This window comes from Eleutherodactylus coqui, chromosome 7 (genome assembly GCF_035609145.1).
Source record: "Eleutherodactylus coqui strain aEleCoq1 chromosome 7, aEleCoq1.hap1, whole genome shotgun sequence".
In the NCBI taxonomy this organism is placed as follows: Eukaryota; Metazoa; Chordata; class Amphibia; order Anura; family Eleutherodactylidae; genus Eleutherodactylus; species Eleutherodactylus coqui.
In genome coordinates this window covers 180,661,106-180,676,194 of record NC_089843.1, presented here as the reverse complement: position 1 = coordinate 180,676,194, position 15,089 = coordinate 180,661,106, and the positions used below count along the sequence as shown (strand labels likewise).

The 15,089-nt window shown below is 40.1% G+C and overlaps 1 protein-coding gene across 3 annotated transcripts in view; it reads right to left on the bottom strand.

The window, feature by feature from the left end:
• ADAMTS3 (ADAM metallopeptidase with thrombospondin type 1 motif 3) overlaps positions 1-15,089 on the bottom strand; it is a 276,553-nt gene that overhangs the window by 43,147 nt on the left and 218,317 nt on the right. The window contains exons 16-18 of one of the 3 annotated variants that reach the window (XM_066574067.1): positions 14,708-14,764; positions 6,450-6,533; positions 5,919-5,999 (exon numbers count right to left, since the gene is read on the bottom strand). In XM_066574067.1, the coding sequence (XP_066430164.1) occupies positions 5,919-5,999; positions 6,450-6,533; positions 14,708-14,764 (222 nt within the window). The remainder of the gene's footprint in view (positions 1-5,918; positions 6,000-6,449; positions 6,534-14,707; positions 14,765-15,089) is intronic. The other 2 variants (XM_066574068.1, XM_066574069.1) reach the window with 2 other exon arrangements.

Below are 15,089 nucleotides of genomic sequence, written 5' to 3'. Positions count from 1 at the left end.
TACAGAATAGACTATATTAGTTGTCCATTAAGTTTTGGGAAATGTTATGTTCTTCTGAGTAAGTTCACTTGTTCTTGACACAATCCAGCATACAAGCCACCCACAGGTGAACGAAATTGTTGGATGATTCCTGTGGTAAAACTCACTTTCGCCTCAAGGAGGCAGCAAAGTCATTTTAAGTTCTTCAAAAGATTAGCAACACTTGATCAAGTTAACAAGCTGTACTTTGGCTTAAATTTCTCCGGTAAAGAAAGTTGCAGTCAGAGTAAGCTGGCACTCACTTAGGTGTCCTTAGATGCCTCAGAAACACTAGAGCAGAAAGCGTTAGGAAACTTTCAAATGGCATTAAAACTGAATCGTTATCTTTTTGACTAGGGGCTGTTGATATATTTTGTACTTACTGATATTTTCATAGTGCCACAAATGTATGCAGCATTTTTGTCCTTGATGGAGCTGAAAACACATTCTTATAATATAATTTCCATATGCTCACCTTGATGCACTATAATATGTATTATTCATAACACTGGGAAATGAGATGTTCTGTGCTACTGTCCCTGCTTGCTCTATATACATTAAAATGTCATTCCCACTCTCCTATAAAGTTATGACGCACTTTAGCAGCAGATGACATTGGCCATATTATTTTTGGAATTTACATTTTGCATTAAAGGGAACCTTTCACCTCTCTACAGCACTGTACACTAAATTATGGTGCGTGCTGACTGTAATACTGGAGCAGAAGTTAAAAGTATATTACAGTTCTGTAGTGGTTGATGAATAATAGCAGAAGCAAACATTTTACAGTAGCTTTTCTCTATTATGAGAAGTAGGGCGGTTTCGACATTGGTTTCCTTTAGGCTCTGTTCACAATGGGACCATGGTTTGTTGCTTCTGATAAAAAAAAAAGAAAACTGGAATCCTGACAGACCCATTCTAAGTCTTCAAGACCCATTACTAAGCAAATCCATCATGTATCTCGTAAAAACGGAACATATGACCCATGGTGAATTATAAAATGTTTATTTGAGTGGTAGCCCAGGATGCATTGGCATGCAGACTTCACTCATTCATACCCTATAAAGCTACAATGGCCAGGGCTGAAATAAGCTCTGGAATGGAAGATAGTACTGTATGCCACTGTATATAAGGAATAGTCTTTCCTTTTATTCTATAAAATCCAAATACTGACATTTTATATACTAGATTGACCCGGTGTTCGCTACGTGAACATAAAATGTTTGAAGAATGCTTGTAAATGTTTTAAGAACTGATTATTTTACTTGGCAAGGACTTCAGGATAAACTACGTTTTCAGTGTACCCACTTCCATCTGCGCGTACCCCTTGAAGTGAATCAGGTTATATTTTGACTTTTAGGTTCTGTTTCTTGGAAATGTTGGCCATGGATCCCAGAATTCAAACTTCAATATGGCGTGATGTTGTCCTACTGGAGACACACATTCGCTAGCAATTATCGACTCTACGTTGTCCAGCTGAGGATTTGGCTTGAACTCTTTGCAATCCATGATTTGGTTTTCCACGTTTTGGGGACATGGCAACAGTCAAACTGGTAAGTGTTATTCTTTATATCAACTTGGTATGAATGTCGCTTAGCAGCGCTTGACTCTTCCTAGTGGTGCTGTTTGCTGAAGCACAATAGCGCGGCTAGACTTAACATAGGAGCTTTCACGTGGCCTGACAGGTCACTCAAGGTATCAAACTCAAATTTTAGGATTTTACAGTGGTGGGAAGTTGTCACAAACCTGAGGACACCAAAATCACCCACCAAAGGTCACGCAAAGGGGTCAAAGTGTGGTGCAAGAAAAAGCCTGCAGGCTTTTTTATATTAGATTATGAGTATAGATGTGATAATACCTAGTACACTCTTTGTTAAAAAAAAATCCCTGCCCAAGAAGGAGTTTTCAGAATTGAATGAAACGTTCTCTGTATGATTGTAACATTGGTATATGTAAGTGATTACAATATCAGAGCAAAACTGGGGGCAGTGTGCCACTCTACAGCATATGCGGGATCAGGGTGCTCACCCCTAGGTCTCCAGAAACGAACACAGCCATCATCATTGACCAAACAAAACCTGGATTTGTCCATGAAGACAAACCGGTTCCACTCTGTAGCAGCCCAGCTTTGTTGCTCATGACACCACTGCAAATGGAGGCAACGATGGGTGGGTGTCAAAGGCAGTATACCTAATGGGTGCCGTGAGACCAAATGTCCTTCAGCCAAGTGCCTGAAAATGGTCCAGACAGACACGGGAGCTTGCAAAGATGGTGCCACCTGTCTCTGGAATGCGGACAACAAAACAGTTGGAGCTGCTAGTGCTCGTAGGGGGATCAGATGGTTTTCTCTACTGATGATCTGAGCCCGGTCACCATATGTGTGTGCCCTCATTCATCCACTGATCCCAACACCTTCTAACAGTCCGGTCAGAACAGGCTAAGTGGCTGGCAATTCATCGATACGACCATCCAGCTTCTCATATTCCAATAATGCGCCCCCTCTCAAACTCTGTTTACTGGGTGAAATTGCTTGATTGCATCGTAGAGGCGTCTAGTGGTCAACAAGTCCTACACAAAGGGAAAAAGAGGTCACTACACACAAGGAGCCTCCGAGAGCCTTTTCATAGGCTAAAGGGGGAACCACTGTTAGCGTCTCGGGTGGCAAGACCGTTCATCTAATCGTTTACATATTTGCCTGAGATTTAACTGCATGCTGAGTTTTGTAGCAAAACGACAATTCCTTCTAGATGCTTTATTTTTTTGACAAAGATGATATTTGTAAGCTTAGGAGTTGCTTTAAATGTGACTTGCCAGCTACAAAAGAAATATGCGTTTAGCCCTAGCCTAAGTTCATCGGGTGACTTCTCTGCATAGGGTGCAAAAGTATAAGTCATGCCTATCATATTAATAGTCCTACTTAGAATAAGGTCCTGTAGAATTTTGGATATATCTATTAGTGAAGCTATCTGAGAAAACTTTGTATCTATGCTCTCTTGGGAAACACTGGTGTAGCTGGTAATAAGAAGCTTTAAAAAGACTTCCTTTAATTGTCTAGTATTTGTAAGTTTTTATAATGCTTCTTGGCCATAAGGACACAACGATTTTTTTTTTTTGGGGGGGGGGGGGGGTTAATTTCCACTTTTCAAGTGTCATAACATTTTTATTTTTCTGTCAACCTGGCAATATGAGTACTTGTTTTTTGTTTGATGAACTGTAGTTTTTAATGATACCATGTTTTATATCTAAAAATACATTGACTAATTAAAAAGCCTTTGAATCCAACTTTTAATCCACATCTGAAAATTAAGGTGTAACAGGGTGAATCTCACAATGAAGAGGCCATTCCCTTTTTTATTGATGTTGTTTTTTTTCAAGCACCCCATATTTCTGCATCTCTGCTTCCAAAATCCTTAAAGGGGTTGTCCCGAGGCAGCAAGTGGGTCTATACACTTCTGCATGGCCATAATAATGCACTTTGTAATGTACATTGTGCATTAATTATGAGCCATACAGAAGTTATAAAATGTTTTATACTTACCTGCTCCGTTGCTGGCGTCCTCGTCTCCATGGTGCCGACTAATTTTCGCCCTCCGATGGCCAAATTAGCCGCGCTTGCGCAGTCCGGGTCTTCTGCAGTCTTCTATGGGGCCGCTCGTGTAGAATGCCGGCTCCGTGTAGCTCCGCCCCGTCACGTGCCGATTCCAGCCAATCAGGAGGCTGGAATCGGCAATGGACCGCACAGAAGCCCTGCGGTCCACGGAGACAGAGGATCCCGGCGGCCATCTTCAGCAGGTAAGTATGAAGACGCCGGACCGCCGGGATTCAGGTAAGCGCTGTGCGGGTTGTTTTTTTAACCCCTGCATCGGGGTTGTCTCGCGCCGAATGGGGGGGGGTTAAAAAAAACAAAAAACCCGTTTCGGCGCGGGACAACCCCTTTAAGAAAAGTGAGGGGGGTAAGTTAACTGGTTCTTGCTGACTGGAGTTAGACTTTAAAGGTAAGTTCATGCATAACAGATTTGTTGAAGAAATTTCTATGACTGGAAATCAATTACATTCATCTGAATGAGTTTGTTTTAGTGGAAAGTACATGGATATCTGCAGGCCCCATTCACATGCTTAGATTTCTGCATCAAATCTGCCACATGTGATTATACCCTTCTGCAATCAAAATGTGCATTAGATCCACTATGCAACTACTGTTTATACATATGGCAATGTAAGTTTATAGAAGATACATCAGTGGAAGCCAAGATTAGCCACTTTATTAGAGATCCCGGCCATTTCTAGTTTGGAGCTTCCCAGTATTGAAATTAGACATCTGACCCTCACGGGCAGCATAAAATCAAGTGAGCAAGTTTTTTCTAGAATCAGTTTCAGAGTGAATCCACGTTAGAATGGAAAAATTGGGCAACCTAAGCAAACTTTGTAGAAGGCATGGTCACCGCTGCTAGACTAGCTGGCAGCTGTTCAAAAACTGTGAACTTTGTGAGGCTTTCTCAGCAATGGTGTCAAGAATATACTAGGAATGGTGTGATCGAGGAAAAACATTCAGCGAAAGGGGATCCTGTGCACGTAAGCAACCCGTCAACAAGCAAATTGCAGCCAAGTAGAACGCTGGTGATCCACCAAATATGTCCATATGACCGGTTCAAGTGCCATTACTGTCCAAGAATCCAGAGTGCAAAAAGAACACAAAAATTGAAACATTGGAAAAACATTCCTTGGTCAGATTAATTCAGATTTCTGTTGCACCATGCCGTTGGGAGGGTCAGAATTTGGCGCTAGCAAAATGAATCGATGAACTCTTCCTCTCAGCTGTACATAGCATATCAATACTTCCATCTAATTTGTGACAACTAGAAGAAGCTCTGCTGTCCACATCGACTAGGATTCCTGCAAGATGATTTGAACAATAAGTGGAATCTCTACCGCTATAAATTTCTTTGGTTCTGAGGACGAAAAAAGGTCAAATGAACTAGTAGATGGGTCTTACTAATAAAGTGGTCATTCGATGTATGTGAACCAGGTTATTGGTTGACTAAATGCAATATTCACAGTTCAGAGTGATCAACTTATATATTCTCGCAACAAGACGAAAACATTCTTTATACATCTGGATATATTTTGGAATTCTTCAAATATCTTTAAACATCTAATATAAACTAAGGTATGATGTGCAAATGTCAATTTCTGTACTGCTGTAAGTTTGCACTACATAAAACATACTAATGGCAATAAGCGGAGTGTTTAAAGCAATAACTGCAAAATCAATCATCATCAAATCATCTAAAACGTATATTGTATAAAAGCAAATGCATAAAAATACATTTTGTTGAAGAAAGCAGATTCAAGGAGATTTTCTTAGTAAACTGTTTTGAAATCAGCAGTTTATGCAAATATACTCTACTTTGTAATACAGGTTCCTAAAGGAAGATCATATTCTGAGACATCAAGAGTAAGAATGAATGAGGTACTCAGAAATAACTGGGTTCTAGTAATCGGCGTACTGCTGTCCACTTTGGGGACTTAAAGGGGTATCCTTGGCTTTTCATACCCAAGATGGGAATCCGCTGAAAACAGTGCGCTACACTGTTTCAGGAATGCTCCATCACTTTAATAAGAGCCACAGACATTGCTGTGCTTAAGTGCTCAGTTGTCTCTGACAGGTGGTCGGAAAGAGAAGGCCGGGTTTTCCCATATCAGCCATGAAAAGCCAAGATGGGAACGCCCCTTTAATGTACAGTATGAAGGAGCTATAATACAAAGTAGGCATAGATACAGCACTTTTTTCAATGTCTTATTTGTAAAAACTGCTGCAGAACAATTTCACTCCTTGAGTTTTTTCCTTTATATTCCTTGTGCTTATGGGATTCGGATGAAATCCAAGAGGAAACACTTACCAAGAATATGAGGGGAAGCCTCGTCTTCTTGGATAAACACATGTCTAGCACCAGGAGGGATGTCAAACATCTTTAGGTAGCCTATACATGTGTTGTCATCAAGCAGAAGAAAACAAAAGATAAGAGCGAAGGTTAGCATAGCATTACATAATAAAAAAAGCAATCCAGAATGGATCTTGCAGCAAGCTACGAGAAGGTCAAATAAGATTAGTTGCTGTTACACATTGAGGGCATACCGCTTTATTTGTCCTCAAGGAAAAAAGATAAGTTTGACGAGCCTGTTGTTTCTCCTGTTCATGTGGAAAACAACAGATAAAGACAAAATGTTCATTTTTCTTATGCCACAGAGTGTAAAGAGGATCATTTTTGAATGGCTAATAGGCTGAATTACACTGTATTTTCCAATGGTTTAAGAATCCTAGAAACATAGGAAATAAGAACATTTTGTCTCTTCCGAAGCAATGCTTGCTCAGAAGCACTGGTGCCTACAGTCATCATCTCACATCTGCCATGATCTGAGATGTCACTTACCAACAATGTTTTTAGACTCTCTTGACTCATACAGGGAGATGTTTCGTGCTCCCTTAGGTAAAGTGAAAGCTCCTCTTGTTTTCCCTTAAACACATTATTTTTAATTAAATCACTGACAAGTCTTATTATTATCATTGACTATTCGAAGAAAATGCATAAACACTAGAAGGCATTGCACTTTGGGAATATGTATCAAAGTGGCACTTTTTTGGCAAATAAACTTTGGATATTATTTGTATGTTGTATATTTCACCAACATATATGTTAGGTCAACTGGGGGATGTAGAAAAACCACACAATGCAAAACTCACAGGAAAGGTATCTTACCATTAATTACTTTACAAAACACGTCATTGGGACATTAAGGGTGGTTTCTCATCTGCGACGGGGGTTCCAGTTTCCTGCTCTGTTCGGGAAAATCTCTGGCTGAACAGCTCCGTCTTAGGGCGGAACCTATCAGCGTTGAACAGACCCTATTGACTATAATGGTATCCATTCGCTTTCCACTCAGCTGCTTGGCTTTTAGCCAGAGGAAAAAAAAGCTGCATGCACAGTTTTTTCTTCTGGTATTTCGTGCCAGATCTGCGATGGAACCTCCGACTGAAGGTTCCAACGCAGATGTGAAACCACCCTAAAAGGGTCCAGTTTCAGGGTTAACCAAGTATGAACAGCTACTGTAGCTATTAATATCTAACTCTGCTTATCCCTCACTCTTTACCCAACGCTGTGGTTAGAACTTTTTTTGCCCTACCCATTTGACTTGGCTATGACCTGAAGAAAGCCAGGTGCAACTAACTGGCTATGATATTTCTGCAATGTAAAATGATGGTGATTCCAATCACTTTGCCAACTTCTATAGCAAGTCTGCAAAAATGTGCGACTACCCAATCTTTAGAAAATGCAGTAATATATGCTGCAGTGGAATTTTTTCAACCTGTGACTCACACTGCGACCCAAGAATGTCAAAGTCAGTGCAAGGTTACAAGGCTACACAATAATCTTTGGTCATGTGAGCTCTGTTGTGGCCAAAAGTCGCTGTTTAGTCTAAGCTTAAAGGGCCTTTATCTCCAACAACACTTGATATTGGATTGTTTCTTGCACAAAACCTGCCATATGGGCAGCTTAAGTTGTGTTACTGAAATAATTGCAAAGTTCAATGATCTTATTAGTTTTAATAGCTCTCTAGAAAAATGAATAAAATCACACCATTACAGAGAACTGGTTAGCCTCCATAAGCATACTCTACATGCAGGCTAGAGTTCTAATTACAATTAGTGCACAATGTAAAGAAAACCTATTTGTCTCCTTACAGATGTTCACTTTTGTTGCAGTGGATAACATCTGACCCTGTCATATAGTAAATTACTTGGAATATGTAAATTGAATATCCTGCATTATAGGATGTTTTCTGAACAAGAAGTGGTTCTCATGTAGGCAGACAGGAAGTTAAATCAAAATTCCAACAGGTAGACAGCTACAGTTGCAAGAAAAAGTAAGTGAACCCTTTGGAATTACTTTGATTTTTGCATTGATTACTGATAAAACTGATAACACACAAACAGTTGTATTGTTCATGTCTTTTATTGAGCACACAGAGTAAACATCCACAGTGCAGGAAGAAAAAGAACATGAACTTCTGTATTAATGACTTTTCCAATACCTAATTGGATAAAGGTATTACAATTAAAAAGAGAGGATACTGGTAGTGTGGGTTTCGCAGGTGCTTTGCCCATTAAATAAAGGCACACATAGCCTGGTTACTGATAAATCTGTTCTTAAGAAAGATTGGTTAGTGAATCCTAACATGCCTCAATGCAAACAACTTTAAAAGGACTTTTTCTAGAGACTCATGAGGCTGTAAAAGGCTGCAAAAGCATTGCTAAATATATGGGTGTATATCAATTCACTGTTGAACAAAATGGAGAAAAGTAGGGACTGTTGTTAGTTTCCATATGGGTGAATAACCCATTGAGGTCAATTCAATAGCAAAACAGGCAATCCTCAAAGAGGTTAGAGAGAACAAAATGGTAACAGCAAAGAACCTACAGAAGACTCTACAAACCGCACAAAACCTCTGTTGATGTGACCAGAAAAATCTTGAAAATAATAATATTCATAGAAGGATACTGCAAAAGAAGTGTCTCTTTCCCGGAAAAACATTGCAGTCCATCTCATGTTTGCCTGAGATCATCTGCATATTCCACAATGCTTATGAGAAAATGTTCTATCGATAGATGAGACAAAAGTGGAACTTTTTAGCGCAAATGCACAACACTATGTTTGGAGAAAAAAAAAATTGCACACCAATACTTCATCCCAATTGTGAAGCATGGTGGAAGGAACATCATTCTTTAGGGCTGCTTTGATGCCTTGGGGCCTGAACACCTTGTGATTAATGAATTCTATGAGGCGAATTTTACGGTGTGACATCACATTTTACAAGAGAATATAAAGGCAGTATAAAAGCTGAAGAGACATTCTGACCATAACCCTGTCAAGATGCTGTGACTTGATGTAAAGAGAGCTGTGCACACAAGGCATTTGAGAAATATTGATGAACTGAAACATGTTTGCAGGGAGAAATGGTCCAAAACTCCTCCTCAAACTTTTGGTGGCATTCATTACTATATAAGGGGGATCTACGGGTTATTAGAATCAAGGGTTCACTTACTTTTTCTCCCTGCACTGTGGATGTTTACTCGATGTGCTCAATAAAAGATATGAATTATACAACTGTTTGGGTCTTATTATTTTATTCAGATTGTGTTTCTCTATAGTTGTGACTTAGATAACAATCAGAACAAATTTTATTATTAAAGGGGTTGTCCGGTTGCCAGACAATTTTTTAAATCTAGCCTCAAATGTTGCGAAGTAAGAACAGCAAGAATACTTACCCATCATTTGCTCCAGTGCTGAGGCCCACAGCCTCCTGGTCTTTGTTTGGGAATGGATAGCACCTGAGCGCTGCAGCCAAACAGAGATTGCAGCAGTTAGTTGCTGTTCTTTTAGCATCATGGCTATCGGCATCTGAGTTGTGATGCCAGGGGAACGACACCTGAAAGCTATGGCTTCTGATTGGTTGCAGCAGTTAGTTGGAGTCCTTCCCAGACAAAGTCTAGGAGCTGCATCATTGAATCACCAGGGCAAAGAACGGGTGAGTACCGCTGCGTTTATTATTTTAACACATTTGAGGCTATACTTAAAATAGTGTCCCTCACATGGACAATCCTGTTAAATCAATTCAGAAATTGAAGTTATTCCAAGGGTTCACTTACTTTTTATAGCAACTGTACATTAACTGTTTTGCATGCCAGCACTTCCTTTCAGTCTTCTGGCAGAATAGCAAAGATTCCATGAATATGGCATGAAGAGGAAAGAAGGATATCACAAAGGGAAACATAGAAGTAAATAATAGTAGTCAAACCTTGGAGATATATAGTACAAATATTAGTGCATCACCCAATAAATGAGAAATCATGCGATCACTAATCATGCAGAAAAATGGCTTATAACATGATCAACTATAACATTTTCGGGCTCATGATTACATAAAGAATATCGTAAGACATAAATAAGAAGGCTTAACAGGGAGCCTAAACTCTTCTACAGATTCAGCATGGCTGTCACTTGTTGCATGTGGACATTTGAATATCATCATGTTATAGTGCTTGTAGCTGAGAACTACAATAAAATGCTCACTGAAAGTCAATCTTTCAATGATCTCTCGGTAGGTAGCTCAATCGTAATATGAAGTGGCACCATCTAATAATGCCTTGCTAATACACTGCTGGTGGAACCACCACGCATTGGCTGTTAAGTTAGCAGCTAATTAATATATCTGTATGTTTACAGCCAAACTGCACAGTCATCATGACGTTTGACACTTGAACACCAAAGCGTGTTCCACCCGAGTGGGTCGGGAGCACCAGTGTCCATGTATCGGACACCAGATGGACACCTGTCTGTGTGCTGTCCGATGCACGGAAGGCCTACACATTGACATATATTTGCATGTCCTAATTGTCATCTGTGACACGGACAAGGATACAACATGTGATTAGTTTTTTCACAGGGACCATTAGTCTTGCGTGAGAAAACGGCACTGGACATAGCCCCATAGGCTATAATGGGCCCATGTGCTATCCGTGAGTTAACACAGTAAGCACATGGACCCAAACATGCTAGTGTGCCAGAGGCCTAAGATTCATTTAACTGTATTCTATCCAAATATTACTGAACTATAATACAAAGGTATTTTACCATTTCCAATGCTGATTTTACTTATTTGGTGATCCAGAAGCCATTCCTATAATCTAACTCTTTTACTCTGCTAGGAATAGTTTCAGTTCGGTTCTGACAGGGTGGAGTTGGAAGCCATGATAGAATGTGTTATTCAGGGTGAACTATCAAAAGTGAATAGGAAATGCAACAGAAAAAAAAGTGCATGTCACTAATTTTCTCCCCTAAATTTTGGGTCATTGTAGACCCTGGTGAGTATACAATAGTGAGTGGGGGTACGTAAGAGACTGAACGCAATGCTACCAAAGTAGGTTAAGAATCCCCAGATAAAAGAACCTACCATCAGATTCATACTTCCTGAACTACAGGCATCGGGCACTTGGGACAGGCAAATACAGTGTAGGCATGCATGTCATTTTCTGAAACACTGCAGAGTTCAGATAACATACTTTGAAAATACATTAGGAATGGTGCTCTGAGCCACGAGGGTGAAGCCTGCCAGTCTGTCCCTGCCCAGGTTGCCTAGACTCAAAGGTCTTTCCCTGTTTGTGTATAGGGAGAGACCTGTCAGTCTAGGATCTAGACTGACAGGTCTCTGTGGGGGTCACTATTACTGCTGAGGCCACTGTGGGGGTGTCACTATTACTGCTGAGGCCACTGTGGGATGTCACTATTCCTGCTGGGGCCACTGTGGGGGTCACTATTACTGCTGAGGCCACTGTGGGGGTGTCACTATTACTGCCGAGGCCACTGTGGGGTGTCACTATTCCTGCTGGGGCCACTGTGGGGGTCACTATTACTGTGGAGGACTTTATTGGGGCACTATTACTTCTGCGGCCTCTGTGGGGGTCACTATTACTGCTGATGCCTCTGTGGGGATCACTATTACTGCTGTGCAACTGTGGGGGTAACTATTACTGCTGAGGCCACTGTGGGGGGTCACTATAACTGCTGAGGCCACTGTTGGGTGTCACTATTACTGCTGAGGCCACTGAGGGGTGTCACAATTACTGCTGAGGCCACTGTGGGGGTGATTATTACTGCGGAGGCCTCTGTGGGGGTCACTATTACTTCTGAAGCCTCTGTGGGGGTCACTATTACTGCTGAGGCCTCTGTGGGGGTCACTGTTACTGCTGTGCCACTAAGGGGGTCACTATTACTGCTGAGGTCACTATGGGGGTCACTGAGCTATCAGTTCTCTGCGGTGAGCCTATCTGACAGATAGGCTCACTGCAGCAAATTGCGGCATGCCGCAATTTAGATCCCACGAGCGGAGAATCGCTATAATTCTCCACTCGTGGATGCCGCGGCTATGGAAAGCATTCACCGCCGCGGGTAACACAATCGCCCGTGAACAGGAGGCCTTCCAATTACAGTTGGCCCTTTGAAGACAATCATTAGGCTGATGTGGCCCTAAAAATGAGTTTGACACTCCTGGTCTGGGAGATCCAGGCAGGAAGAGTCGAGCAAGGCTCTGCCCCTGTGACTCCAAGCCCCGTTCAGATTTAGTTTTGAACATATGTTTTTTCTGAAACCTTGCCGTATTTCAAAATAAACTGCTACTTTTCTGCACTGTGCATGCATGTCCTGAGTTCAATCTACCCTTGGTTCAAGCAGTGTGGACCTTGTGATAGGTTCTTTTTAAAACCAACAAGCTCCAAAATAAGCCACAAACCATATTTTGATACATATCTCTTAGGTACATCATCTTAGGAAATTTCTAACGCTCCAAATTTCTATCTCAGCAGCACAATCATTCATCTTACTCTCCTATAGCAAAAACATGGAAATCGCTTTTAAGTTAACACTAACCCCCTGCTCCCATCCATTGTTTGTCTAAAGACATACATACAATAATGCTAAGGATTGATACTTTTGCTATAGGTGAGAAAAACAACTAATTAGTGCCCTACAGTGAGAAGGAAACACAGCAGCCAAAAACCCCAGGCAAATACAGTTGCAAGAAAATATAGCTGAACCCTTTACAAATTTCTGCATTGATTACTAATAAAATGTACCCTAATTATAATTATCTAAGCTACAATTACAGTCAAACCTAATCTTAAGCCCCATTTACACGCAATGATTATTGCTCAAAATTCACTCAAACTATGTCTTTGAGCGATAATCATTGCGTATAGATGCTACCATCATTTGCTTTTTGTCCAAATGATGATTTTTAGTTGAGTTTAAAATCCATTGTTTGCCGGAGAGGTTATAAGAAGGGACCGTGTTTTGCGGGAGAACAAAGGGGTTATATGTAAAAAACAGATCACTTGCTGTTTTCTGCATACAGCGAAGAGAGGCTCACTTACATGCAAATGAATCTAATAAGCTACTAATGAGCATTAGTGCCCATAGCAGCTTATGCAGAATGATTGCTCAAACTGTCAATCATCCTATCTTTTGAACAAATTTTGAGCGATCATCTTTGCATGTAAATGGGGCTTAAGTAAACTAATAACACACAAACAGCTCTACTAGTCATGCCTTTAATTGAGCACATTGAGTAAACATCCACAGAATATGAACAAAACGTGAACCTCTAAGTTAATGACTTCTCCAAGAGCTAATTGGCAGAAGGTGCTTCCACGAAGGTGATGAGATTGGAAGTATGAGTTTCATAGGTTCTTTGTTCATTAGATGAAGCTATACAAAGGCTGATTACTGATGAATCTGTTCTTGATGTAAACAACTTTCAGAAGACCGCAGAAGATGTGTTATAGTGACGCATAAAGCTGAAAAAGGCTACAAAAGCATTGCTAAGACTTGGGTGTACATCAAACCATGGCTTGACAAATTACCTTCTAGTGGAGAAAAATTAGAACTGTTGCTACTGTTCCAAGGAGTGAGTGCCCTCTTTGGATCACAACAGGCAATCCTGAAAGACGATAAGAAAGAAACTAAGGGTAATAGTAAAAGATAGAAGGGTCTGCAAATTGCAAAACCTCTGTTTATATGTTAAGTATTAGCATAACACTGAACAACAATTGTGTTTATGGAATGTGGAGCAGCAAAGTGGCTCAGTGGTTAGCACTGTTGCCTTGCAGTGCTGGGGTCCTAGGTTCAAATCCAACCCAGGACAACATCTGGGTTGTAGACCCTTCTGTCTTTTACTGTTACTTGGGTGCTTTCTGGACTTCTTTCAGGATTGCTTGTCCTGAAAAATGTTATCCCACACTCTAAAAAACATGCTAGTAGGTACCTTTACATTGTAAGCCCCCATTGGGAAACTACCTAATATTAAGTGATTTGTGTATGACTTTATATACAGGGATAACTGTCAATCACTGATAGGACCGCCCATTGGACTGTTCAGCCAAGAATGAGCAAATGTTTAAATGAATAAAATACAAGCTACTCTGAATCTTTCCCCATAAAATTACATATAAATCTGCTCAGCTCATTCTGCTCTATAACATGTTGACTGTAGTTTGAACAGCATTTATGAGCTGACAGATTCCCTTTAACCGTATGGAGATGATGTGGTATGACCTGAAGAGGACTTTGCATGTTGTGGTATCCCAGAAATATTGATGAGCAGAAACATATTTGCAGGGAGGAATGGTCCAACATTCCTTCTCAAAATTCTTCAAATCTCTGCTGGTACAGGAAATAATTGCTGGAGTTAATTTCTGATAAAGGGGAATCTACAGGTTAGTAAATTTAAGGGTTCACTTACCTTTTCTCCTTGCATTGTGGATATTTACAAAATGTGCTGAATAAAAGACATGAACATTATAACTCTCTGCGTGTTGCTAGTTTAGTTAGATCGTGTTTGTCTATAATTGTGGCTTAAATAACAATCACACCATATTTTATTAGCAATCAATGCAAAAATCCAAGGTTCACTTACTTTTTCTTGCAACTGTAAATCATTGAGGTGGCAAAGTTGTACCCAATTCCAATAAATTGTGAATGCCTTCAGTGTAACTATTACATATATATTTATAGCTACAATAATAAGCTATGTGATAGAAGTAATAGTCAATGAAATAATGTGATAAGAAGATACTTGCAAATTTCATTTTCCAGTAACTTGATCTCTTTTTGGCACCGCTTGCTTAATTGTTTTCCTGTTGAAAGAGGCCGATTAAACTGTTTTATGACTCTGTTACTAAGAACAATTTACTGTTACTACTCAAAACTGATATTGCCGACTATTTAACTATTGAGGAATTCAGATTTCACATATGGAGCTTACTTTAAGTTTATAACATGGCAGAAATTAGAGTAATACGAATTTATTTTGCTTCTACAAACCCAATTTACAAGGTTTAAATTAAAGAGAGCCTGTCACCATTGAAACCTACAAACCAGTGTAATGAAAGAATACTTGATAAAAATGCTATTTAATTTTTATTTTGGAACTTACTGGCATTTTCACGCAGGAAGCCAACA